Source organism: Chrysemys picta, chromosome 24, assembly GCF_011386835.1.
Source record: "Chrysemys picta bellii isolate R12L10 chromosome 24, ASM1138683v2, whole genome shotgun sequence".
In the NCBI taxonomy this organism is placed as follows: Eukaryota; Metazoa; Chordata; order Testudines; family Emydidae; genus Chrysemys; species Chrysemys picta.
This window is the reverse complement of record NC_088814.1, coordinates 12,374,829-12,399,915: the sequence shown is the minus strand read 5'-3', so window position 1 is coordinate 12,399,915 and position 25,087 is coordinate 12,374,829. Positions and strand designations below refer to the sequence as shown.

General features: G+C 52.2%; 2 protein-coding genes across 2 annotated transcripts in view; one reads left to right on the top strand and one right to left on the bottom strand.

Annotated features, from left to right (window-relative positions):
* The window catches only part of FTSJ3 (FtsJ RNA 2'-O-methyltransferase 3), a 19,832-nt gene extending 8,085 nt beyond the window's left edge, over positions 1-11,747 (top strand). The window contains exons 13-22 of the mRNA XM_065577606.1: positions 2,167-2,302; positions 2,552-2,748; positions 3,533-3,644; positions 4,114-4,204; positions 7,945-8,104; positions 8,284-8,360; positions 9,529-9,631; positions 9,942-10,125; positions 10,240-10,334; positions 10,868-11,747. Coding sequence (XP_065433678.1) covers positions 2,167-2,302; positions 2,552-2,748; positions 3,533-3,644; positions 4,114-4,204; positions 7,945-8,104; positions 8,284-8,360; positions 9,529-9,631; positions 9,942-10,125; positions 10,240-10,334; positions 10,868-11,057 — 1,345 coding nt within the window. The 3' untranslated portion in view covers positions 11,058-11,747. The remainder of the gene's footprint in view (positions 1-2,166; positions 2,303-2,551; positions 2,749-3,532; positions 3,645-4,113; positions 4,205-7,944; positions 8,105-8,283; positions 8,361-9,528; positions 9,632-9,941; positions 10,126-10,239; positions 10,335-10,867) is intronic.
* Positions 11,748-14,964: 3,217 nt separating this feature from the next.
* LOC135977324 (apoptosis-associated speck-like protein containing a CARD) lies at positions 14,965-18,553 on the bottom strand. The gene is made up of 3 exons (XM_065577608.1): positions 18,414-18,553; positions 17,893-18,186; positions 14,965-16,068 (listed from the first exon to the last, which is right to left on the bottom strand). Exons 2-3 carry the CDS (start codon positions 17,905-17,907, stop codon positions 15,751-15,753), a joined length of 333 nt encoding a protein of 110 aa, XP_065433680.1. The 5' UTR covers positions 17,908-18,186; positions 18,414-18,553; the 3' UTR covers positions 14,965-15,750.
* Positions 18,554-25,087: the final 6,534 nt, after the last annotated feature.

Below are 25,087 nucleotides of genomic sequence, written 5' to 3'. Positions count from 1 at the left end.
TCTGTCCATTGTCTTCTCTCCAGGTAAACAGGGTCGTAAACTGGGGCCTCCTCTCCTCCGTTCTGTCCTCTGTCTGGAACCGGCTGGTTAGGTCACTGGGTCCTCACTCTGCAGCCCATTGTCCGCCCACTGGCCAGAACCGGTTGCGTCTCCTCAGCTGGGCCTCCAGGTTGGCAGGTCACCGGTCGCTGGGGTATCCATCCTCCCGGCCATGGGCTGGGTCCCCAAGTCCTCTCCAAAACAAACTCCCTCTTCCCTCACCTCGTTAAACCAGTAACACCCAAGGAAACTGAGTCCCACCCCCCTGCATGCAAACCATTGAAACTCCACAGAAAACAAGAAACCACCCCACTTCGTCACACCCTGAATACCCCCATGCGCCTCTCCCTGACCCCCTCCTCTCAGGACTGTTTCTGGGAGCAGTTTCCTTTGGGCTCAGGACCCCAGCCCCAGCCTGGCTCAGACGCTCGCCCACCCCAGCATGGGAGGGAAGCAGAGGCCCTGAGGGGAGTGACTGGCCCAAGCTCCCATGGTCTGCAGCAGAGCTGGGAATAGAACCCAGCAGTCCCGCCAGCCAGGCCTGCTTAGGGTTACCATATTTCAGCGAGCAAAAAAGAGGACGGGAGGAGCCCCGCCCTAGCCCCGCCCCTGCCCCTCCCACTTCCCGCCCCCCCTGACCTCCCAACCCTCCCCCCGTTCCTTGTCCCCTGACTACCCCCTCCTGGGACGCCTGCCCCTAACTGCCCCCCAGGACTATCTAAGCCTCCCTGCCTCTTGTCCCCTGACTGCCCCAACCTTTATCCACACCCCCACCCCCAGACAGACCCCTGGGACTCCCACGCCCCATCCAACCACTCCCCACCCCCTGACAGCCCCCCCCCAGAACTCCCAACCCATCTAAACCCCTCTGCTCCCTGTCCCCTGACTGCTCCGATCCCTCTCCGCACTCCTGCCCCCTGACAGCCCCCCCCAGAACTCCCAACCCATCTAAACCCCTCTGCTCCCTGTCCCCTGACTGCTCCGATCCCTCTCCCCACTCCTGCCCCCTGACAGCTCCCCCCCAGAACTCCCAGCCCCCCCCCCCCCGCTCCTTGTCCCCTGACTGCCCCCTCCTGGGACCCCTGCTCCTAACTGCCCTCCAGAACCCCACCCCCTACCTAAGACTCCCTGTTCCTTGTCCCCTAACTGCCCCCTCCTAAGACCCCCCCCCCCAACTGCCCACCAGGACCCTACCCCCTACCTCTACCCTGACTGCCCAAAACTTTCTCCACTCCCCCCAAAAAGCCCCCCCCCGTTTCTTGACTGCCCCCTCCAGAACCTCCCTGCCCCTTCTCCTGCCCCCCCTTACCCTGCTGCTCAGAACAGGGTGTTGGGCTCTGTGCGAGCCGGACACGTGGCTAAGCTCCCCAGCACAACAAAACCCGGTCCCTGGCCCTGCACAACAAAACCCGGTCCCTGGTCCGGACCGGGTTGCAGGGGAGAGCTGCCCTTGTATCAGCACAAAGTGCTCTCGCTCCCGTTTTGCTACGCTGCATGGCAGAAGCCGCTCCCAGTTGCAAAAGGGGAGGGCTGCACTTTGTGCTGAGACACTTGCTCAGAATGCAGGGCGGAGCTCCTCTCCAGCTGCTCCGGAGTCCAGCCCGGGACTTTCCTGCAGCCCTCCCAGCCGCTCACTCTGCTGTGCCGGGGGAGGGGGAAATCCCGGACATTGTGAGTGCTTTACAAATTCCCCCCGGACGCTATTTTTAGCACAAAAAGGAGGACATGTCCGGGTAAATCTGGACGAATGGTAACCCTAGGCCTGCTCTACACACCCCCACCCGCTGAGAGACCCGGCTCCATGTGTCCCCGGCAGCAGCTGGCGCTCACTGCCTGGTGGTAGCCATGCCGCCCCTGGGGCTGCCCAGTGCTCTGCCCCAGCACTCAGGGAGGCACCGTGATGGGTGCCCCTTCCCCCATGACTGCACAGCTGTGAGAGTTATGGGCCAGCCCCTCAGCACAGGGGTCTCCATCTGGGGGGGCGAGGGGGGGCGGCAGTCAGACAGGCCTTTTGGGAGGCAGGATGGGGCAGCCGGGCTCCCATCCCCATGATGGCAGCTGCGGGGTTCACAGGGCTGCAGCGTGACACCCCTTCCCCCCCCCCCCCCCCGGCGGGGATCCCCCCAGGAAGAAGAAGAAGATCCTGAAGGAGCAGCGGAAGCAGCGCGAGCGCATCGAGCTGAAGATGGACCTGCCCGGTGTCTCCATCGCGGACGAGGGCGAGACTGGCATGTTCTCCCTCCGAACCATCGGCAAGACCCGGGTGAGGCTGCGGGGGCAGCAGCTGGCTCCCCACCGGTGTGACAGCCCATGTCTGTTTGGGGCAGAGTCGGGGGGTTGGGGGGGCTCGGGAAATGGGCGGGCTACAGGGGAGTGAGCGGGGCTAGGAGAGTGGTGGGGGGACACACTCCAGGTGGGGGCTGGGCTGGGAGAGCGGCAGGGGCGGAAGAGGAGGCAGGATGATTTGATTTCTGTGGGGCCTGGCTCCTGACCCTCGCTCCCTGCTCCTCAGCTGCTGAACGAGGTGGCCAGGGGTGATATGGCGTCTGCGGATGCCTTCCTGGAGGCGCCGCACGAGGACGACGACGTGGCCCTCTCTGAGCAGGACGACGCGGACGACGTGTCTCTGGCCAGCGACCTGGGCTCGGATGAGCTAGCCGACATCGAGGAGCGGCTGCAGGAAGCCAAGCGGGGGCTGGGCCCAAAGAGGTCAGAGCCACTGTGGAGAGTGGGGGTCAGGTGAAGGATCCTGGCAGCTGCAGTAAACTCCACCTAGTTGGAGCAGCGTGGGGGCCGTGAAAACTGCGTCACAGACGATGAAATCTGTCTCCCCTGTAATAACATCTGGTCTGTTGTGAACTTTTACCCTAAGCAGCATTTCACAAACCTGGGAGGGGGGCGTGGCATCGCCACTCCTGCTTCTGCGCTGTCTGGAGAGCGGCGAATTCTGGCTGGCTTCCCAGCTCTGAAGGCAGAACAGAAGTGAAGGTGGCACGGTATTGGCCGGTCGTCACTTTTTGGGGGGGGGAGTTGGCATGGGCTTTACATCTTTTGCCATTTTTAAATACATGTTCATGCTTTGTTACAACACTGTTTCAAGCTTTTAAAAATGCTATGAGTGAAATTTACGAAAACGATGTGAATTTGGTAGGGCCATGGCCATGAGGGGTGCTGGGCAAACGACAGCCTCTCTACTCTGGGCTCCCAGTAGGGGGCGCTGTGACTGGCTGGGGTGATGACCAGGTGGACGGGGTCGGCCTGCCTGGCCTTTAACCCTCGCAGCACCACTGCGGTGGGAGGCTCTGCCCCTTTCCCAGGGGTTAGCTGCCCACCTGGCTCCAAGTGCCCCTCCCCAGGGAGCCCTGTGCCAGGCAGCCTGGCTGCCCCCGCCGGGCCCCTGTCCGTGGCCCTGGGGCTGAGCGTGCCCAGCTATCCCCGCCGGGCCCTGGTCCGTGGCCCCGGGGCTGAGCATGCCCGGCTGGCTGTGTTGCAGAGGGACCTTCCAGCAGGTGGCAGAGGAGGAGGGGGAGGAGAATCCTCTGCTGGTGCCCCTGGAGGAGAAGTCGGTGCTGGAGGAGAGGCAGACCAACCTGTGGTTCGGGAAGGTGAGTGCCCCAGTTGGCCGGGAAGTGCCAGGCCCCGAGGTGGGGGGTGTCCCAGCCTCTGTGCAGCGGCTCCAGCCTCACCTGGGCCCACCTGCCCTCTGCTGGCTGGAGCAAGGCCTGTCACCCTCTGGTGGCAGCACATTGCGTGTGAGCCATGGTGCTAATGGCTGGCAGGAGACTCTTGAGCTCCCCCAGGGAGGCCTGGCTGGGGCTGGGGAGTTACAGGGGCCAGAGTCTCCCCACGTGGGCTGCAGGGACCCCAAGGATGGGGGGAGAGGGGGGAGCGCAGTGAAAGCAGCCCACGCATGAGGGCCTGCGTCCTTAACTCAAACATCCCCTCGCTCCCTCCCATCCCCCCACGTGTCTCCTCCTACCCCCCATCCCTGCGAGCTCCCTGCCATTCATATCTCCTGCTGCCCCCCCACCAGCTCAGCCCTGCCCTCTGTGACCAACCCCTCCCTGTCCCTAGGAGGTTTTTGCCGGCATTGAGGACGATGTGGACGAGGCCCTGGAGATCAGCCAGGCGCAGGCGCTGTCCGAGAGGAAGGAGCCACCGCCAGGTGAGAAGGGGGCCGTGGCGTGCACGGGGCCGGCTGTCTCTGGGGGTGGCGCCTGTCAGGGTTCCCTCCCCACTCTGAACTCTGGGGTACAGATGTGGGGACCCGCATGAAAAACCCGCTAAGCTTATTTTTACCAGCTTAGATTTAAAACTTCCCCAAGGCATAAATTCTTTCCTTGCCCTTGGTATTGCTGCCACCACTAAGTGATTTAAACAAACATTCAGGAAGGGCCACTTGGAGCCCTACCTCCCCCAAAATATCCCCCCAAACCCCTACACCCCCTTTCCTGGGGAGGCTTGTGAATAATATCCTCACCAATTGGTTACAAAGTGAGCACAGATCAACCCCCCCTGGGTCTTTAGGACACTGAAAAACAATCAGGTTCTTAAAAGAAGTTTATTTTAGAAAAAAGATAAAAGAATCACCTCTGTAAAATCAGGATGGAAGATAACTTTACAGGGTAACAAAAAGATTCAAAACACAGAGGATTTTCCCTCTAGGCAAAACTTTAAAGTTACAAAAACAGGGATAATCCTCCCTCTTAGCACAGGGAAAATTCACAAGCTACAACAAAAGATAACACTGCTCTACAGCCAAAATGCTTCTGAAATAAATGTAGTCAAACTTTACTAATTCTGGGTCACTGAGAACGAAAATGATGCTTAAAATTGTTGATTGGCTCTAGTTTTCAAGATATGCTATTGGGTCAGTATATACGACCCTTAACTTGGGAATGGCGGAGGATACGTGAGTTATAAAGGGAAGGGATCTCAATTTAAACCAGAAATGACTAAAATACATCTTTGACTGGATCTATGAATAAATCTATGACTGGGTTTGGACAGTACTTGCTTTTTAGACAAAACAATGAATGATGCAATCTGAAGCTTGTATTGCATCATACATGATATGAATTGCATCATGTTATTCCTAGAAGTCATGGATGATGCAATCATAACAAAGCTTACATCACTCTGCTGAACAAATTGCCCTATATCAGCTCTAGAAATCATAGTGTCGTGCTCTCTTATTTGTCAGTGTTTGATTTTGCAAAGGGACACATTTCTGTTTAGCCAAAGTGAGTAGAGATGCCTCGTACTTGTGTGAACAGTGCAGATAACTTCTGCTATGTTTGTCGTGAAGTGACTTTGCATCACAAAAGCGCAGTATAACCACTATGGTTAAGAAAGCCTATCACCTTTATTTTGGCTGCAAAATTGGAGATCAGGACAAGAGGTGGGCCCCACACAGATGCTGCCACACTTGTGCAACAAATCTTCGCCAGTGGTTGAACAGGAAAAGGAAATCTATGCCTTTTGCAGTGCCAATGATTTGGAGAGAGTCAACAGATCATACCAGCAATTGTTACTTCTGCATGGTGCCTCCAGTTGGAAAAGGTGTGTCAAAGAAGAAAAAGTGGACTGTGCATTATCCAAACATTCCATCAGCTATACGCCCAGTACCCCACGGAGAAGGACTGCCGGTTCCTGATGCACCAGAATCATTCTCACTTGAGTCAGACGAGGAAGAGGATGAAACTTCTGGTCCTGAACCATCAATGTCACAGGACCCACATTTTCTCCCATCCTCCTCCTCTGAACCACACCTCATAACACAAGGTGAACTGAATGACCTTGTCAGGGATTTGGAACTACCCAAGAGTAAGGCAGAACTGTTGGGCTCCAGACTACAGCAGTGGAATCTCCTGGCAGGTGATGTTAGGGTTTCCATGTTCTGTGACTGTCAAAAGGATCTTGTCCCATTCTTCTTCATGGAAGGTGATCTTGTAGCCTGCAACAACATCGATGGTGTGATGGCAGCCCTCAACATCGTTCACGATCCAGATGAGTGGAGACTGTTCATTGATTCATTGAAGACGAGTCTTAAAGCTGTTTTACTGCATAATGGCAATGTTTTGCCATCAGTTCCAGTTGGTCATGCAGTCCATATGAAGGAAACCTATGACAACATGAAACAACTTTTGAGGTGCCTAAACTATGACCAACATCAGTGGCAGCTTTGTGGTGATTTGAAGGTTGTTGCTCTCTTGCTTGGTCTGCAGACTGGATACACAAAGTACTGCTGTTTTCTCTGCGAATGGGATAGTCGTGCAAGAGATTCCCACTACATCAAGAAAGATTGGCCTCTCTGGCAGTCATTGGAGCCTGGGAGGAAAAGTGTTCAGCATCCACCACTTGTTGAATCAAGGAAGATTTTGTTACCACCCTTACACATCAAGCTGGGTCTGATGAAGAACTTTGTCAAGGCCATTGACAAAACACAAGAAGCTTTCAAGTACCTCCGTGGAAAATTTCCAAGGTTAAGTGAAGCTAAGATAAAGGAAGGTGTCTTTGTTGGTCCTCAGATTCGTGAACTTCTTCAAGATGATGCATTTGACCATGCACTGCGTGGCAAGGAAAAGACAGCATGGAAAGCCTTCCAGTTAGTGGCAATACATTTTCTCGGAAACAACAAGGCACACAACTACAGGTTGTTGGTGGAAAACCTCCGCAAGGCATACAAAAGCCTTGGTTGCAACATGTCACTAAAGATACATTTTTTGCACTCTCATCTAGATTTTTTTCCCACCGAAAACTGCGGAGCAGTGAGCGACGAGCACGGCGAGCGATTTCACCAGGACATTGCAACAATGGAGAAACGCTATCAGGGCAAATGGAGCCCATCAGTGCTTGACAGTGACAAGAGATGCTCCATTTAATGAATACAAGAGACAAGCCAAGAAACGCCGAGTAGACACTGAATAGGACTAAACTATGTACATAATAGTTTTTTGCCTTTTGTTTCATAATAAATTTTATTTATATAACCCTTTTGCTAATTTTTAAAGTGTTACATAAACAGGACAGGTGAAATATTATCATGTAAAGCAACCATAAACACATGAAAAGACCTAGGTTTACAATTTATGATTAAAACTCTATCTACACAATATACATAGACATAAAATGTGGCTACTGTTTCTAAGATATTTAAGTTTTTAATCAGTTTTAATTGTCATATTTGAATTCAGCACATCAAAATACATAATAAATAGCACATTTTATCTCTGAAGCAGACGACTTCTCAAATTGTAGACGAGTGTGATTTAACGCATGTCTTTGCTAGTTACGGTTTTTGCAAGACTAGACCCTTAGTTCAGATATGGCTTAGGGAGATGTATTTTCTCTGCCCTGGCTCCTCGCTGACCTGGAGAGAACAAAGGAACCCAAAACAAAAACCTTCCCCCACAGATTTGAAAGTATCTTCTCCTCTTATTGGTCCTTTTGGTCAGGTGCCAACCAGGTTATTTGAGCTTCTTAACCCTTTACAGGTAAAGGAGGGATTTTATGCTACTCTTAGCTGTATGTTTTTGGCAGCCAAGCCCCGGAGGGAGCTGGGCCCCCATTGTCCAGGCGAGGAACTGGCCACGGGGTCACAGAAGCAATTGGAGCCCTGGTTCCCTGACCTGCTCTCGGGACCGACTGAATGGGAGGAGGGGCTCGTAAGACGAGCTCGACCTTGCCTCAGCCTCCCCAGGGAAAGGGGCCCCGCCAAACGGGGCAGAGCGCAGGGTTCCCCTGAAGGTAGCATGCCAGCCCCAGGCTGTCCATCCAGCCCGCGTGGCTGGGGCCCCTGGGAAGCAGGATTCCCCCTTATCAGCTGCGACGCCCCTCCAAGCTGTGAGCTCCCTTGCGGCCCCCCAGTCCACCTCACCCACTGGCCTTGCTTGTCACACCCAGGGAACGTGAAGGGGAAGGGGCAGAAGAAGCTGCCCCCATCCCAGGAGGCAGCTGCAGTGGAGGTGGGGCCCAGGGCAGCCGTGGGGGCTGGTCCCAGCGAAGACCAGGGTGGGAGGAGCAGTGGCGAGGAGGACTCTGACAGCAGCAGCGACGAGGAGAGGTGAGCAAATGGGGGTTGCTGGCCCGCCCGGGGGCGGTAGCAGGGGGCCTGGGCCCCTGGACTCTATGCAGTGGGAGGGGTGTGCTGGGAGGGGGCTGCCCTTCCTGCCCAGTCCTGAGCACTGTCGCCTTGGGGGGCGCTGCATGAGCGGCAGTGAGCGCTCTTCTCTTCCCCCACAGGGAGACGTCGCAGAAGGGAAGGAAGCGGGCGCTCGCTGAGCCAGGTGGCTTTGAGGTGGTGCCCATTGAAGACCCAGGTGAGTTGAGTGGGGGCTGTGTGCTGGGGCGTCTGCACCCCTGGACACCAGCATGGAGCTCAGGGCTAGGTGGTGGGCACAGGCCCAGCTGGCATAAGGCCAGGAGGTTTCTACTCCTGGGGAAATTCTGCCCCACTGCGCATGCGCAGAATTTATGTGCCCCACAGATTTCTTTGCTTCCCTGCAGAAAAATGACTTTCTGACGGGGAAGCAAAGGGAAGCACCAAGAGTGGTCATGTGACCCTCCCCAGCAATATGTTTCGAGTGCCCAGGGCAGCCGGCAGAGAGGTAAATCACTGTGGGGTAGGGGGTGGGACTGGGGAAGACCTGGCTGGTGGCTCCTACCCTGCGCTGGGCTCAGCTGCTAGTCCCAGCTGGGCTGGGGAGGACGGGACTTCCTCTTCCCCTGCATGGCATTCGGGGCTGTCAGAGCCTCCCCCAGCTGCAGGAAGTTCTGCAAACTCCCCCCACCGCCTGCGTGTCCTGCACCCGCTGCCCCTCAGCCGCTGGGGGACGGATCCATGTACAGGGAGTTGTTCCCCCATCCGCCCAACCACTGTGCATCCAGACCCCCCACATACCCAAACCCTCCCGCTGAGTGTCACTCCCCCCCACACTCAGGATCCCCTCCTGATGACCACCACTCCCCCTGCACCTGGATCCCCGAGCCATCTAGACCCCCGTCCCGCTGAGCCCCAACCACCTTCACCTAGATCCCCGTGCAGAGTCCTATTGCACCTAGAACCCCCAACAAACCCCTGTGCCTCCAGATCCCCCACTGAGATTGCCCCACACCTGGATCCCCCCACACTGAGCCCCTCCACAGTTGGATTCTGCTGGACTGAGCCTGCCGGCCCACCCTGGCATGGAGGGGCAGGGCCCTGGGGTGTTTCTGGGGCAGGCCTGGTTCTTGTGCTGCGTCAGGGTTGGGTGCTGCCTCACCGCTGAGTCCATGTCCCGGGGGGAGCTGCAGGGTGATCTGCCGCCTCTGCTCCCCATGGCCAGGCTGGAGCCTCCACATTTATGTGACAAATAAAACATGCAGGATTGGTAGTGGTTTGGTGCACAATGCCTTCGGGAGTGACCAGTTTCGTATACGGAGACGCCAGGGGCGGGTGGGAGGGTTTGTAGCAGCCTGAGCCCTAACGTGCCCGTCTTCTCCCCCCAGTGAAGAGAGCCCGTATCCTGGATGCAGAGGGGCTCGCGCTGGGGTCTGTCATTGCCACCTCCAGGAAAGCCAAGCGGGACCTGATTGACAACTCCTTCAACAGGTACCGGGGGCAGCAGGCAGCGTGGGGCGGTGGCCGGGGCAGGCCCGGGGAGGGGGGGGGGGGTCAGCTGTGATTTTGAGGGGCCCAGCCCCCCTTGGTTTCTCACTCTTGGGGAGAGAACAGGGTGTGTTGCAGAAGGGGGGGATCCCTCATGTGACTCCTGCCCTGTGGGTGTGAGCTGTGTCCGACAGTCACTTCCCGTGGGGGTGGTGTCTCTTCTGTCCGTTAGCCCCAAGGAGGCGGGGAGGAGGGGCCAGGCCTGTGCCTGTCCCTGGGGTCTGCCCTCACCTGTCGGGCACCCCTCCCCCAGGTATGCCTTTAACGAGGAGGAGGGGGAGCTGCCCGAGTGGTTCCAGCAGGAAGAGCAGCAACACCGCCGGAAGCAGCTGCCTCTGGACCGGCAGACGGTGGAGGAATACCGGCAGCGCTGGCGCCAGATCAACGCCCGCCCCATCAAGAAGGTGGCAGAGGCCAAGGCCCGGAAGAAGCGGCGGGTAAGTGAGCCGCATGGCCGGTGTCCCTGGGCGGGTTTCCCATCCCCCACCCTCTACTCTGGCTGCCTGGCCGGGCCCCCCAGCCACCCCCTGACCTCTCCTGTTTCCCCCCAGCTGCTGAAGAAGATGGAGCAGATGAAGAAGAAGGCAGAGGCTGTGGTGAGCACAGTGGATATTTCGGAGCGTGAAAAGGTGGCCCAGCTGCGCAGGTGAGTTACGATGTCGGGATCTACGGCATGGGCAGGGGGTGGTCGGATCTCTCAGAACAACAGAAGCCGGGCCAGGCCGCCATATAGCCATGAGGCTAGGCAGGCTTCCAGAGCCGCATCAGGAGGTTCCCACCCCTGCCTTGGCCAGGCCCCCGCTGCTTGGGGCACCTATGCTAGGCAGTGGCGTAGAGCCGGGGGCTCTGAGAAGAGGGTCGTGCAGCCAGTGACGTGGGAGAGCAGGGGGCTGGCTGGACGGGGGCTGAAGAGGCAGTTGAGAATAAAGGCGGGGAGGTGGCAGGGGTCAGACAGGAAGGGGGTCCCCATATTTTTCTAAAGCTGCGGCCCCGGAGGGCGTGGCAGCTCCCAGGGCTGTGGAGACGGGCGCTCAGCCCAGTGCTGTTTGTGCCCCAGGAAGCGTGTGGAGTCCAGGGCTGGGAGTTGCTCCCAGCAGCTGTCACATTGACACCCCCTGGGCTGGCCAGGGCCGGGAGGGAGGGTCTCCGCTCTAACCTCTCTCCCCTCTCCTCTGGCAGCATCTACAAGAAGGCTGGCCTGGGGAAGGAGAAGCGGGAGGTCACCTACCTGGTAGCCAAGAAGGGGGTCGGCCGGCGTGTGCGGCGCCCCGCGGGGGTCAAGGGACACTTCAAGGTGGTGGACAGCCGCATGAAGAAGGACATGAGGGCTCAGAAAGGCAAAGAGAAGACGAGACGGCGCCGCAAGTGAGGACTCTGCCCCCGAGGGCTGGGCACGGCCGGCACCATGCGCCAGGTTGGGGTGGCTGGACAGCCCACATGCCAGCCCTGACCCCGACACCGAGTGACTCTGGACAACCTGACCCTGTTCTGAGCCCCCGGCTCCTCAGCCAGAGGAGGAGGGAGTCACGCTCTGGATCATAAGAGGTCATTTCCTGTTGACCATGGAGCCACTTCCTGTCTGCAGCTTCACGGGAACCGGCCCTGCCAGCCTCAGCTTCATGGCGCCACTGCCCTTCCCAGGCTTGCTGTGCGGCAGACGATTGGTTAGCCCTGGTCATGTGGCTTCTGTGTTGCCCACCCAGAATTGACAGATGTGATGAGACTCCCCAGTGAGACGGCCGCATTCTGTACACCCGCCTGCCAACCGCACCCCACTGCGGGCGTGTCCCGGTCTCCCACAGAGCAGGGCCAGGAGGTGATGGTTGCTTTCAGCCAGGCGTCCTGGGCTGGGCCAACCCCTGTGCAGTCCGCGGCCTGGCCCAGAGCAGGGGCTTCCTGCACTGGTTGTAGACGGCGCCAGGGTTCGCTGGGAAAGCAGGAGCTAAAGCTGGGCAGGGGGAGGCGTCCCTGTCTCGGGCTTTCTCATCTCCGCTGTCTGGTCTTCCGGGAGGGCAGCGGCTCTCCTGGCTTGCTCTGAAATTAAACCCTGTTCTCTGGGCCTGTTTGCTGTTTCCCACGGCTTTGCTAGCCTGCCGCCAGGTTAGCTCTGGGGCTGGGTGTCTCTTTCGGCCTCCTGGCAGCAGGACGCTGGGGCAGCTGCCAGCATCAGATGCCCTGTGGCCTCTCCCCTTGGGGCTCTCTCAGCCCTGCCCATCTCAATAGGGGAAAGGGAGCTGAGCTGGGGACTTGAGAGAGAGGCCAGTGGGGTGCTAGCTACTGGGATTGGGGAGGTCGGGAGGCCTGGGACAGAGGCCAGAACCCAGGCTCTGTCCTGCACCTGGCATGGCACTATTGCCAAGTGTGGGGGGAAGGGCAGAGATCTGTTTCTCCTGCTCCAGCCAGAGGCATCAGTGTGGAGTTGAGGACAGGGTGGGAGGGATGGTCTTGGGCTCTGTTTTGGTGTCTCTTCACTGAAACGACTTTGCCTCGTTCTCTCACCCAGCCTCTTGGCAGGTCCAGACTGGGACACCAGCTCAGTGATGTGGGCCATGTCCTAAAGCGCATGGACACCAGGGTCCCTGCCCAGCTCTCAGGAGCCTGCACTGTGAGCTCCTGGGAGGCTGCCGCAGGATTGTAGCTGGGTGTGAGAGCACTGTGGCGCAGCCACCCTTAAATCAGGCATTTCCCAAGTACCTGACTGCAACTAATGGCTTTAACATGGCTTTGTGGGTGGAGCTTCCTGATTTCTTTTGTTTAAAAAAGCCCCTCATTGGAACCCTACTGACCCTCTACACAAGTCAGCAGCAGGGTTGGAACCTTTAGACCAGCTGCACAGACCTGTCACTTCAGCCAGCGGAGTAGCTGATGGCAGTAGAAGGCTGTTATCCTCCATGTAGACCACTCACTAGAGGGGAGAAATGAGACTTCCCCCTTCAGCAGGGGGTTTCACAGCTGTTTGCCGACAGCAATGGAAAATGGAGACCGAGGGCGGTCAGGGTTCCATTCCAGGTTCTGGGGGGAGTGTTCTCTAGTGGTTCTAGATCTGTCCCCTCTGATTTCTGCCACCGCCAGTCCCCACGTCTTCCTCACTTTTCTGTGTCCTGGTCACAGTTTCCTTCTCTTCCACGCTGCCTGGGCTCCAGCAGCAGGAGTGTTGAGATCACAGTAGACACATTTCAGGTGCCCAGCCACCACTGTGGTCTCTGGGGGCTGGAATGAGAAGTCCTACTCCACCACTGGCACATGCTCAGTCATTCTGTGGGTTGGTGCACAAAGTCAGGCTGGCGGTAAGAGCTGGGAGAGCAGGGAGCATGCTCAGGGCAGGGGCAATGTTGGGAGAACTTAGCCGTAAAATACTGACAAGTCTCTATAGAGCATGTGCAAACTGAATGTTTTTTAGAGACTCAGAACTCGGCCAAATTTTTACATGGGGGTCAACGTCCCTGCTCCAAACCCAGAGCTCAGCAAAACACTGACACGAATCTTTAACAAGGGCAAGTCACTATGTTTTTCCAAAATAGCTGAGCCATGTTACATGACACCAGACCATAAATAAATAGACTATGTGGCAGACACGGCTGGAACCCAGTTATTCTGGCACAGTTACAAACAGCTGCACCCAGGGCCTTAGAATGGGATCTGTCAGGCTGCTAGCACCAGCCCGGCCTCTGGTTTGCGAAATGTGTCCCAGGCAGCGAGCAGAGCCTGGGCTGAAGAGGAGTCCATGGCTCCTGGTGGCCTAGAGAGGCTGAGCACGGGCCCAGCACTCCGTGGTACCTGATGTTCTGGGCTGTGCAAAGGATCAGCCGCTCTAGACAGATGCTGATTGGGTCCCACCGGCCCTTGGGCTTCCCCATGGCTGCCTGCAGTGCTTTAGCTCGTGTTTGCTCACACCCTGTTTGGTGCAGTTCTGTGCACGACCCTTGATCGTTGCTCCCTTGTGCCCCTTACCTTGGCTCCATGGGCACCGCTCGTCAGTCACTCCAGCGGCAGATTGTTGAGCAGTCGAGTTTGAGGCCCAAAGGGTCCATCTGCTCAGCTAGTCTCACCTGCTGTCTAGCACAGGTCCCTGAGCAGCACCTGGAATCAGCCCAAACTCAGTCCTCAGCAGATGAACCTCGTGTGTGGCAGTGGTGGGACTGAGGTGGCATCACTGCCTGAGGCCCCTGCAATGGCAGGGAATTAAGTGAGCTGTAGCCACATGAGCTGTCTGATGCTGGAGGTGGAAAAGTCCCTGAGGCTGCGCTTGACTCGAGGCAAGTCGGGTGCCTAGGACTGAGGGGTGGCCTCACCTGCCTAATGATGCTGACACCCTGTGATCGCAGCTGTGTATTCCTGCCTGGCCTTGTCCCAGGGAACAGGCATCCGCTCACTGCAGGAAGCTGCACGGAGCATCCAGCTGCCAGGGCCTTGCACTGGGGCTCTCAGCGTTCAGTAAAAGAAATACATCCCCCCCCCCCCCCCAGCTGCTGTAAGGACAGAGGGGGCAGTTGTCCCAGGCTGGGTCCTGCACCTTCCCCCGGGGGCTCCAGAGCAGCTGGAGTGAAGATGTTTGTGAACATTGCACTAGTGGCCCTAGGTGACTTGTAAAATTCTGACCGTGAGAGCCCCCAGGAAGCTGGCACAGCACCAGGGGAGCCTCCCCTCCCCCCAGATCAGCGCCAGCTGCTGCATGGCACTGTGACGCAGTAGGGAGGGGGGTGGATTGACTTGGGAATGTCATTTAGTTTTACTGGGACTGTCTGTCTACATGGGGGATGGGAGAGCAGGGGATGAATTTAGGTGAGGGACGGTACCTGAGCCTGTAACCTCAGCCAGGAAGGGGGGTGGGGCGAGTCGACACCTTTGCCTGGGAAACTGGACAAAGGGAGAGGGGGAGAGAGCCGGCTGGAGGGCTTTTTTGTTTTCAGTTTGGGGCTGGCTGGGAAGAGGCAGGGAACCCCAAGTCTGGGGTCTAAGACCCTTGCCCTTGAGAGGGACCTGGCTAAGGGGTCCTGGTTGTACCTACAAGCCCTGCTTGAGACGGTGTTCCTGTCCAATAAACCTGTTGTACTGGCTGGCTGAGAGTCACGGTGAATCGCAGGAAGGGGGGGTGCAGGGCCCTGACTCCTGCACACTCTGTGACAACTGGTAGCCCAAGGTTGAGAACCTCTGCTGTAAGTAATGCTGCTGAAGTCAATTGTATGTCAGTATGTTAAGTTAAACATGTGCTTAAGCACTGCAATGTTGCCAAACCAAAGCATTTACAAAAATCATAATTGTCTCTCTTAAAAACATGAGATTAAAAAAACATTTTAATTGGCCTTTTTTGAGCATTTATTGTTTATACTTTGTAGTTTTTCTTTGCAGTCATGAGAATTAGAACTGTACTTTATATTTTAAACAAAATTGAGTCATATAATCACATGACTCAAGAAGCAGGGGCTTTACGAAAACACAAAATATTGTATGATTAATGGTACAATTACAAGACTTTGCAGCACTAGTTCAGTTCTGAGCTGGAATCACTGTGTGTAAAGTTAAGCACCTGCAAGTCTTTGGAGGCATAATTGGAGCCAGGAAGTGGAGTCAGAAAATGATGAGTGAAACCTGGCTCTGAATTAAAGATTGACAGGTTAAAATCTGGGCGATTTCTGTTCTCTTCTGTCATTTCTAATAATGCTCCTGCTTTGGCTGGGAAATGTGTTCTCTCACACTTTCTGGGGTAGGACCATCCCTGCCTCTCTGTGCAGTGTAGAGGGTGGAGCACAGTGTCAGTGTAACTCACTAGTGAATGTGTGTTACACGTCTCACCTCTCTGCCTGCTCTCTCAGACTGTTACAGCTCCATTTTATGAAGCTTTGGCAGTTTGTGCTTTTAGCACTAGAGGTCCACGGGTTGGTCCCCAGTATGTTAGCCAAGATGGCGGCCGTCACCTCAGCACAAAGCAAATAGTTATTTATGTCCATAAATATTATAAAAAAAAGAGCAAATGTTGAAAATCAAAGTTACAGAGAAGGAGATACAATTCCTCCTCCCTCCCCCCACCCGCACACACTGTGCAGGGCAGAGCTCTCCCTAGGTTATTTCTTACCAGGTCTCAGTGTCTCAGAGAGTTTCTCAGCCAGATCTCTCCTGTTTATAGATTTCAGCACATTCACTGTCACTTCCACCCCATAGTCCTCTCCATAGTAGCTGAGTAGGGATTGAGTCATGTCCACAGGTGATGCTTCCTCTAATTTACCCATGGGGATATTGTCAGAGTCCCTCTTCAGCTTAAATTTGTTCAGTTTGAACTTGAATTTCTTGAGCTCATCCTTTGTCAGCTCTTCAAGAATGTCATGTAAGCAATTGCTCACTGCTTTCTCCATGGCATCTCCTTCCTCAGCTCTCTGAGCAGCCTGCGAGAGGAGAGACAAAACCAGGAAATGGTTTCACAGAAAAAAAATAGTGGAATAATCAGAGCAAAACTGAAACTAAAGGGCTCTAAAGCACTCACCTCACATCAACCCCCTCCCTTCTTGCCTAGTGCTCCCTCCAGTCATGCAAACAAGAGTTGCTGCATATTCGCTTTCAATCCCAAATGGAAACCCGCCCACAAAACACTACACTGGTCCTTCCTGAAACCAAGACAAAACTAGGTCAGGCCATTGGAACAAAATCTATCAGGTGAGAATAGGACAGCAAATGTGAAAAATCGGGACGGGGGTGGGGGGGTAATAGGGGCCTATATAAGAAAAAGACCCAAAAATCGGGACTGTCCCTATAAAATCGGGACATCTGGTCACCCTAGGTGAGAAGAACACAGAAGAAAAGAGCAGGGACAATAGTGGCACCATCCAACGTTTCCTTCTAACAGAAAAGGGAATGATTTTGATAGTACAATTTGTACATCCTGCTCTCCAATTTCCCCCAGTTTGCCCCTTCCGTTAATGACACATCACTCTGCCAGGTGTATGAATGGCATTCGTGGTGGGAAGAGCATCACGCCATGTGTAACTCCCCCAACATTTTGTATGTGGTCTCACAGAAGGGGCAAAGGAGCAGTGTGGGATGAGGAAGTTGGTGTTTAAATCCAAAACCACAAGATGTATGTGTTGGGAAAGGGGGTTGAGCCATGATACAGGAAAGAACGGGTGGTTTATGGTTCAATTGTTGAGTTGAACATACACGAAAGTCTAGAGGCAGGAAAGTGATTTATTGCAGATGAGGTGGGAGTGGTTATTACACGGAAAGGAATTAACAGATCTTCACAATAAGGTGCTGGGGGAATAACAAGAGGACACTTTTTCTGTTAGAAGTGGGAGGAACCATTTCAGCCTTATGCTCAGCACTAATCTATAGTGAGGTCAAGATCAATGGTAGGGATTGTTGTCTCCGTTAGCCGTTCTGAAGCCACGTGCACACTAGAAATGCTTTACTGGCACAGTATGCCTGCAAAGTGCTCCTATTGCAGATACCACCATACTGACAAAGCTGGGCTGTTACTACTATAGCTTATTCCACCATCGTCCCCGAATTAAACAAACTATACCAGTAAAAATGCTTCCCTCCCCATCACCCACACATCTGCTTGGTTTTCTGACAGGCTGTGTCAGATGAAGGGAGAGGGGCAGAAATTCAAGCACCGATGGCAGAAAACAAACGCTGAGTCAGATAGGATAAAACACAATGAATTCCTCCAAGCGTTAGCTGAGGCTGTATTACAGGCCAAGTGAAACTTCTTAGCCTCCACTGAAGTTGCCAAATCCTGCCCCAAGGAGCTATCCAACATGGTAAATTGCTTCAGCAGGCCTGATGACCTACAACCTGCCACAGAATCCAGCACCAAGCACTGCAAAAAAGTTATCATCGTACTGCACTGAAAAGATCATGCACACTTGGGACGCTTTCTCAAATACCCACTTCACCGGCACCCACCAATCAACAGCCTAACTGCATTCCTGGAGTTCTCTACATTCACTCATCAAGAGGTTCTGGACACCCAAAAGAAATCTTGACTCAAGACTTGTGAATCTGACCCATACACTTGCTGGCTTGTGAAAGAGAGAAATGATCAACTTGGTCACGTCTGAAATAGCCAACACCTCGTTCAGAGAATTAACCTTCCCTTCCCTTCCTCCTTCAAACACAGAATAGTTCGACCAGCACTGAAGACACCCACCCTGGATACATTTGTTCTAGCCAGCCAGTGCCCACTATCCTCTCCATTGGTAGATTCTTACCAGCCTTTGCTGCATCGATGAGTCTCTCCGATAGATCCCTCAGGTTGATGGCTCTCAGCACCTCCATGACTATCCTCTGATCATAGGCTTTCCTATAGTAGTAGATCCTCTCATTGGTGACATCCACAGGCGTTGCTGTTTCCAGTATGTCCCAGAAAGCTGAGTTATAACCACCTTCTACTTTGATTGTATTCAGTGTGAACTTGAACGCCGAGACCCCTTCTGCCCCAGATCTTCCAGGGTTTCCAGCAGATGATATTCCACTGCCTCCTCAGACATTACCTGAGCTGACTCCTGGAGCAGAAAGAAATCAGGAATCTGCACCTGCATACAGACAACCCAAAATGCTTTCTCCTGGAAACTAGCACCTTTCTCTAATGCGCTCACAACTCAAAGCAACCCTCCCCCACCCCCATTCTCCACTATCATATCCACAAACCTGAGAAGTTCACTTAAATCTCAAAGCAACCCCCCCACACCAAGGACTTATCCAATTCCATCTCTGTTCTGCTGGAATTTACCTGCGCTGTGCTTGTGTGACTGGAGAGAGAGAATGGAAATTGCAAAACACAGCGATGATACTTATGCAGATCTATGAGAATAAAATCTAGCAGAAGAGAAGGGATGGGGGAGTGAGATTGCCACTGGGAATTCATTAAAGAAGCTGCATTGCACATTGTGCTGCAGTCCAGACTTTGAACTGTGCACGCGCATTAATCTTGCTTATCTTCACGTTGTTTTGGAAGGAGAAATGACTGCCTGGGAGAAGTGAAAAGTGAAACTGTTTCAACTGCTGTGCTTATCACCTGCTGCTTAATTGCCACCTTGTCTCTATAGTTGTCTGTTTTCCCCACTCCACCCCCTACTCATGGCATGCTTCTCCTGTGCTGGTCTGCAAAGCCATTACCCTCTTTTCTCATTCAGATCCCTCCCCAAAACCCACATCTCCTGCAATCCCTGTAAGAAACTGGTCAATCGGGGTGAAGTTGGCTGTTTGTCTGGCCTTGGAGAGCTGAAAAGAGAGCTGGATTCAATAATAAAGATTTCATTACTTGGAAATCTCCTGTTGTATCATAAAAGTTGCTTGAATAGCTCCTGTTAATTTAGAACCCAGTGTAGGAATAATTCAAATGATTCCTTCCAATGGGTATTACTGTACATTTTGAGTGATGGATGTCAAGATGCCCTCTCTTCTCCTGTTAAAGGAGTGAATCACTCTGCTGGTTGTATGCATCCCGATCAAGAGGGAAAGAACATCACTGCATGTGTAACCTCCATTACAATTTGTGAAATCAGATCATTGTGTCTCCTAATCAGCCTACCATGCTGTTTAATTTAACTACAATGGTGTTAACTGGATCAGAATCTCAACAGGAAAATAAAGTAACAACAAACATGAATCTAATTCACACAGCACAAGGAGCTCTTTTTAAAGCTATTCCATGTGACTTCCAGAATGCAATCCAGAGTGTGGGGTCATGTCACTCCTGCCCTGTAACTTTGGGCGCCTCACAATCCTTTGCTGCTGTAGCTCCCACCTGGGCCACTCAGGAACAGCTTGCCAGCATACAAGCCGCACTCCGAGTGTTTAGATGAGGTGGGAGTGGTTATTACACAGAAAGCAATTAACAGACCTTCACAATAAGGGGTTGAGGGAATAACAAGAGGGAATTTGTTCTGTTGGACGTGGGAGGAACCATTTCAGAAGCCCATGTTCAGCACTAATCTATAGTGAGGTCAAGCTCAATGGTAGGGACTGGTGTCTCCATTAGCAGTTCTGAAGCCATGTCTACCTGAGGAGTGCTTTACCGGTATGCAGCGATACTGCTACAGTATACTCACAAAGTGCTCCTATTGCAGAGGCAGCTATACTGATGAAGCTGGGTTGTTACTACTATAGCCCGTCCCTGAAGAAAACAAGCTATACCAGTAAAAGCGCCTTCCTCCCCATCACCCACACAGGTTTCCTTGGTTTTCTAACAGCCTGTTGCAGATGAAGAGAGAGGGACAGAAATTCAGCACCAGTGGGAGAAAAAAAGGCTTCATCAGACAGGATGAAATTAAAGAATTCCTCCAAGTTACAGATCAAGAGAAACTTCCTGTCAGTCTCCAGACTGTACGGGGAGATTTTGCCAAATCAGTAAAGTGCCTGAAACCACTATGGCTTATTGTTAAAAGCAGCCTATTCAGCAGTCTCAGCTTGACCATGGCAGGAGGGGAGGGAGGGTTTGGGGTGCCACAGAAAGGGCAGCTTGACCCCACGTCCTTCCTGATAAGAATTGTGTTGAAGTTGCTGATACCTGCATTTTAAAAGAGCAGGATGTGTCCCAGGAACGTCTATTGGGGTCTCAAGGCTGCAAACTCTGGAAAAAACCCACACCTGGTTAATCAATAATCCGAAGGAACCTCTTGCTTGACCATTGAAACTGCTTACTTAGCAAATTTTCCTTAAGGGACATGTCATTCTATTACTAATGTATAAAAGGGGGGAAAGTTTGAGGTAGTTGGACTTGTTTGGGGACTCTTTTGAACTCGTTTTGGACTCTCCCTCTGGATACAGTCCCCACTGGCAGAAGGAAGACTTGGCCACCGGAAGCCTGCCGCTGTGTCACTGGAGAGCCACACTCTGCTTTAGTAATTATCAAGGGTTGGGGGTGTTTTACTAAACCTGTTGCGGACGTGTGTAAGTGTTTGAGTCTAAGTTTAGCTTTAAGTGAAAGCACTCTTGTGTTTGCCTGTTTGTGCCGGCCATCTATCGGTCGGACGGCCGTGTCTCCCCTGGTTTATTTCCTGACACCACCTTACACAGAGTCAAAGTTACCAAGAGCTTTGGGTTGACAGAACCCCGGGTAACAAGACAGGTTTCCAAATCCTGCCCCAACAAGCTATCCAGGGTGGTAAACTGCTTCATCAGGCCTAAGGGGCCTACAACCTGCAACAAAATCCAGCACCAAGCACTGCAAAAAGCTGTCATCCTACTGCACTGAAAAGACCATACACACTTGGGAAACTTTCTCAAATAGCCACTCCACCAGCACCCACCAATCAACAGCCTGCCTGCATTCCAGGAGTTCACTACATTCACTCATCAAGAGGTTCTGGGCACCCGAAAGAATTCTTGACTCCAGACTTGTGAATCTGACCCATGATTTTCCTGGCTTATGAAAGAGTAGTGATCAGCTTGGCCCAGGACTGAAAGAGCCAACACCTCGTTCAGTGAAGTAACCTTCCCTTCCCTTCCCTTCCTCCTTCAAACACACAATAGTTCGACCAACACTCAGGACACCCACCGTGGATACATTATTTTTAGCCAGCTACTGCCCACTGTCCTCTCCATTGGCAGATACTCACCAGCCTTTGCTGCATTGATGAGTCTTTCCAACAGATCCCTCAGGTTGATGGCTCTCAGCACCGCCATGACTATCTTCTGATCATAGGCTTTCCTGTAGTAGTTGATCAGCTCGGTGGTGACCTCCACAGGCTTTGCTATCTCCAGTATGTCCCGGGAAGCTGAGCCATCAGTTTCCTTGGGAAATACCAGAGTAAATCTCCAAATGTCTCAGGAGTTCCATTCTTTAGACTTTCTTGGCTGATTTCCAGGACATCACTCAGCTTTGGCTTACAAAGGAGCTTGTGAAAAGCTTTCCCCTTCCCTGGAACACAAAATGAACATATGATCTGAACAGCTTTCTGAAGACAGGGATTCCCAAACAGAAACTTTTGTTATTTTGGAGGTCATGTTGTAAATTCTGAATAATAACTTACAGGAGAAAATACAATGGTAACTGGCAAGGAAAGGCATATGTGGCTAAACCCACCCATTAGATCCGGCTCCTTTATTTTTTTTAGACAAATACTTTTTGTTTCACATTAATTTCTTGCCCCCTTCTCTCCAGAAGCACCATGAAGACAGCAGCAGGAGTTGGGGAGGAGGGGCTGATGGCATCTAGCCCTTTCAGGGCAGCACATGTGGAGTGCGTGGATCTGCTGCCTAAGGAGGTAGGGGCTGAGATCAGAGTATGCTCACTGGATGATCTACAGAAAACACATCTAACACAAAACTTGAAAAGCAAAGAACTGAAAAGTTAAGATGAACACTGTACAACCGCTTTTCCTCCAACCAGAGACACACATCTTAACCCTTCCACAATCCCCATACACCTCAGAAAACTGCAAATTTAACTCTGTCCCCAGTAGGGATCCCAACCTTTCAGCACCTCCTTCTACCTATTCGATGCCACTACCACTACCATATCAGACTAAACTCCCTCCCCTGTTCTTGACCTCCATCTCTTCTGCACAGTTTTGTGAATTCACTCATGCTTAGGTTTGAAGATTTTCTTCTTCAATTCAATACAAAAGCACCATGACTAGCAAAACCCATTCCCCATGCATCATATTAGCCCCATGCTTCATACGGGCCACAAGGTTCAGATGTGGAGAACATTAGGGGGGCATATGACAAAAGGCAATATAGTATTCCACTCCTGAACTGTTCAGAAAGGCATCTGCATACTGGACCCAATGGAAGTAGTCATGTAAACCACTTTCCCTGTTGGATTACATCATAGACTCATAGACTCATAGACATTAAAGTTCAGAAGGGACCATTATGATCATCTGGTCTGACCCCCTGCATGCTGCAGGCCATAAAACCGTCCCTACCCCTTCCCTGGACTCTGCTGTTGAAGTCCCCAATCCTGTTTTTAGTGACTGCAATCGGCAGAGACCCTCCTGCTAGAGATCCCTGCCCCATGCTGCGGAGGAAGGCGAAAAACCTCCAGAGGCTCAGCCAATCTGCCCTGGAGGAAAATTCCTTCCCGACCCCAAATGTGGCGATCAGTAAGACCCCGAGCATATAGGCAAGAGTCTCCAGCCCGACCCCGTTAGCCATTATACTATTTACCCACCATTGCTTGGCTTTCCTTGACTACTATGTTTTACCATTAAACCATTCCCTCCATAAACTTATCTAACTTTATCTTAAAACCAGACAGGTCCGGTGGATTTATGTGGGTCAGGATCAGTTTATGTGGATTAATTTAGGATAAATAATGCCAATATTTTAACAAAATAATTACACAGCACCAGTGAGACCCTCAAAATGCTCAGTACGTATACATTTCTGATTTTAAACACTCTGCATTTTTTAGACATAGGAGTATGCAAATCCATGAGTCTCTTTTTAGAGATAATCTTTTTCATCAGCTCCTTGGTTGTTGTTGTTGTTTTTTAAGCCAGTTTTTATCTTAGATCTTGCAAACTACTTAATAGATTTACTTAAAAATACAAAGAAAACTCAAGCTTCACTCAGAAATTTTATCCTGAAAAAGTGGGAATGAATACATAATTTTTCTTTAACAAACACAAAAATCACCAAGTTGAAGCCCATTTTAGTGGAAACTTTAACTGAGACATCACTACTGCTCTACCATACTAAGTTGCTCAGTCAGATAAACATTTTTATTAATCTCCAGTACAAATGTGCCTTTCCTGGAACTGCACCTTGGCAGGGTGTGAAGGATTGTGTGTTCCACTGAACCCAAGAGCTTTGCCACGATGAGTTTTAACTCATAGATTCATATATTCCAAGGCCAGAAGGGACCATTGCGATCATCTAATCCGTTCTTCTGTGTAACACATACCAGAGAATGTCCCCAGAATTAAGCATCCAAACTTGATTTAAAAACTGTCAGCAATGGAGAATCCACCATGAAACTTGGTAAATTGTTCCAATGGTTAATTACTCTCACTGTTAAAAAATTTACACTTTATTTCCAGTCAGAATTTGTCTAGCTTCAACTTCCAGCCATTGGATCATGTTTATACTTTTCTCTGATAAAGTGAAGTTCCCATTATTAAATATTTGTTCCCCATTTAGGTACTTAAAACTGTAATCCAGCCACCCCTTAACCTTCTCTTTGTTATGCTAAATAGATTGAGCTCCTTGACTGTCTCACTATAAGGCAGGTTTTCTAATCCTTTAATCATTCTTCTGATTCTTCTCTGAAACCTCTCCAATTTATCAACATCATTCTTGAATTGTGGGCACCAGACTGGACACAGGATTTCAGTAGCAGTTGCACCAGGGCCAAATACAGAGGTAAAATAATCTCTGTACTCCTACTCAATATTCGCCTGTTTACGCATCCCAGGATCACTTTAGCCCTTTTTGACCACAACATCACAGTGGGAGCTCAAGTTCAGCTGATTATCCACCATGACCACCAAATCATTTTCAAAGACACTGCTTCCCAGAATACAGAACCCCATCCTCAAAAACGAGAAGGAGTCTGGTGGCACCTTAAAGACTAACAGATTTATTTGGGCATAAGCTTTTATGGGTAAAAAAACCCCACTTCTTCAGATGCATGGAGTGAAAATTACAGATGCAGGCATTATATAATGACACATGAAGAGAGCTTAAGAATTGTTTCTGCCTTTAACACTCAGATGCCCAACTCCGGTCAGCTGCTATGCCTGGGAGATGAATGAATTTCATCAAATTGGGTCTCTGACCTCCTCCGAGAGAGCAGTAATCACTGCTCTGTGGAGTCATTCTTCCTGTCTGAGCCATTATGAATGACAAGGGCTAATTGTCGAGCCAGAAGAGAGTTTCAGAATGACTCTGTAGTCTGCTGGTTAGAGCATTGGTGTAGGAAGACCCAAGTTCAAATCCCTTCTCCACATCCCAGAAAGGGAGGATTTGAAGCATGTCACATCTAGGGGATGCAAATATGTTTCCTTACCCTGGGCACTAAAATGCTTAGTTACAGCTCTTGATCTGATGTGTGAAGCACCCACAACTTCACCAAGAGAGGGAAGTCTAAGACGGAGCCTCCAGGCTGAATGGTGCAGGTTTAACTTCTCTCAATTCCCCACCTCCTTTTGTGGACCCACTCTGGCCATGCCTGGCAGAGGGGCACTAGCTTTGATCACCATCCACCACCCACAGGCTTGGGAGCAGCCTTCCCCACCCCCCCAAAGGACATTCCTTTCCCCAACTGCCTTTGGGCCTGTCATGTGTTGACCTGTTTTGATTGTCCAATTCCCTGCAGAACCTCCCAGGCACAGGCAAACCGGATTGCCTCTGCCCTGGGGAAGCTCGTTGTGAGGTAGGTTTTGCTCCTGCCTGCCTCACAGGCTTTTTGGGGTAAGGTGCCTCATGCTCCATGCATGGGTGCTGCTCAGACAG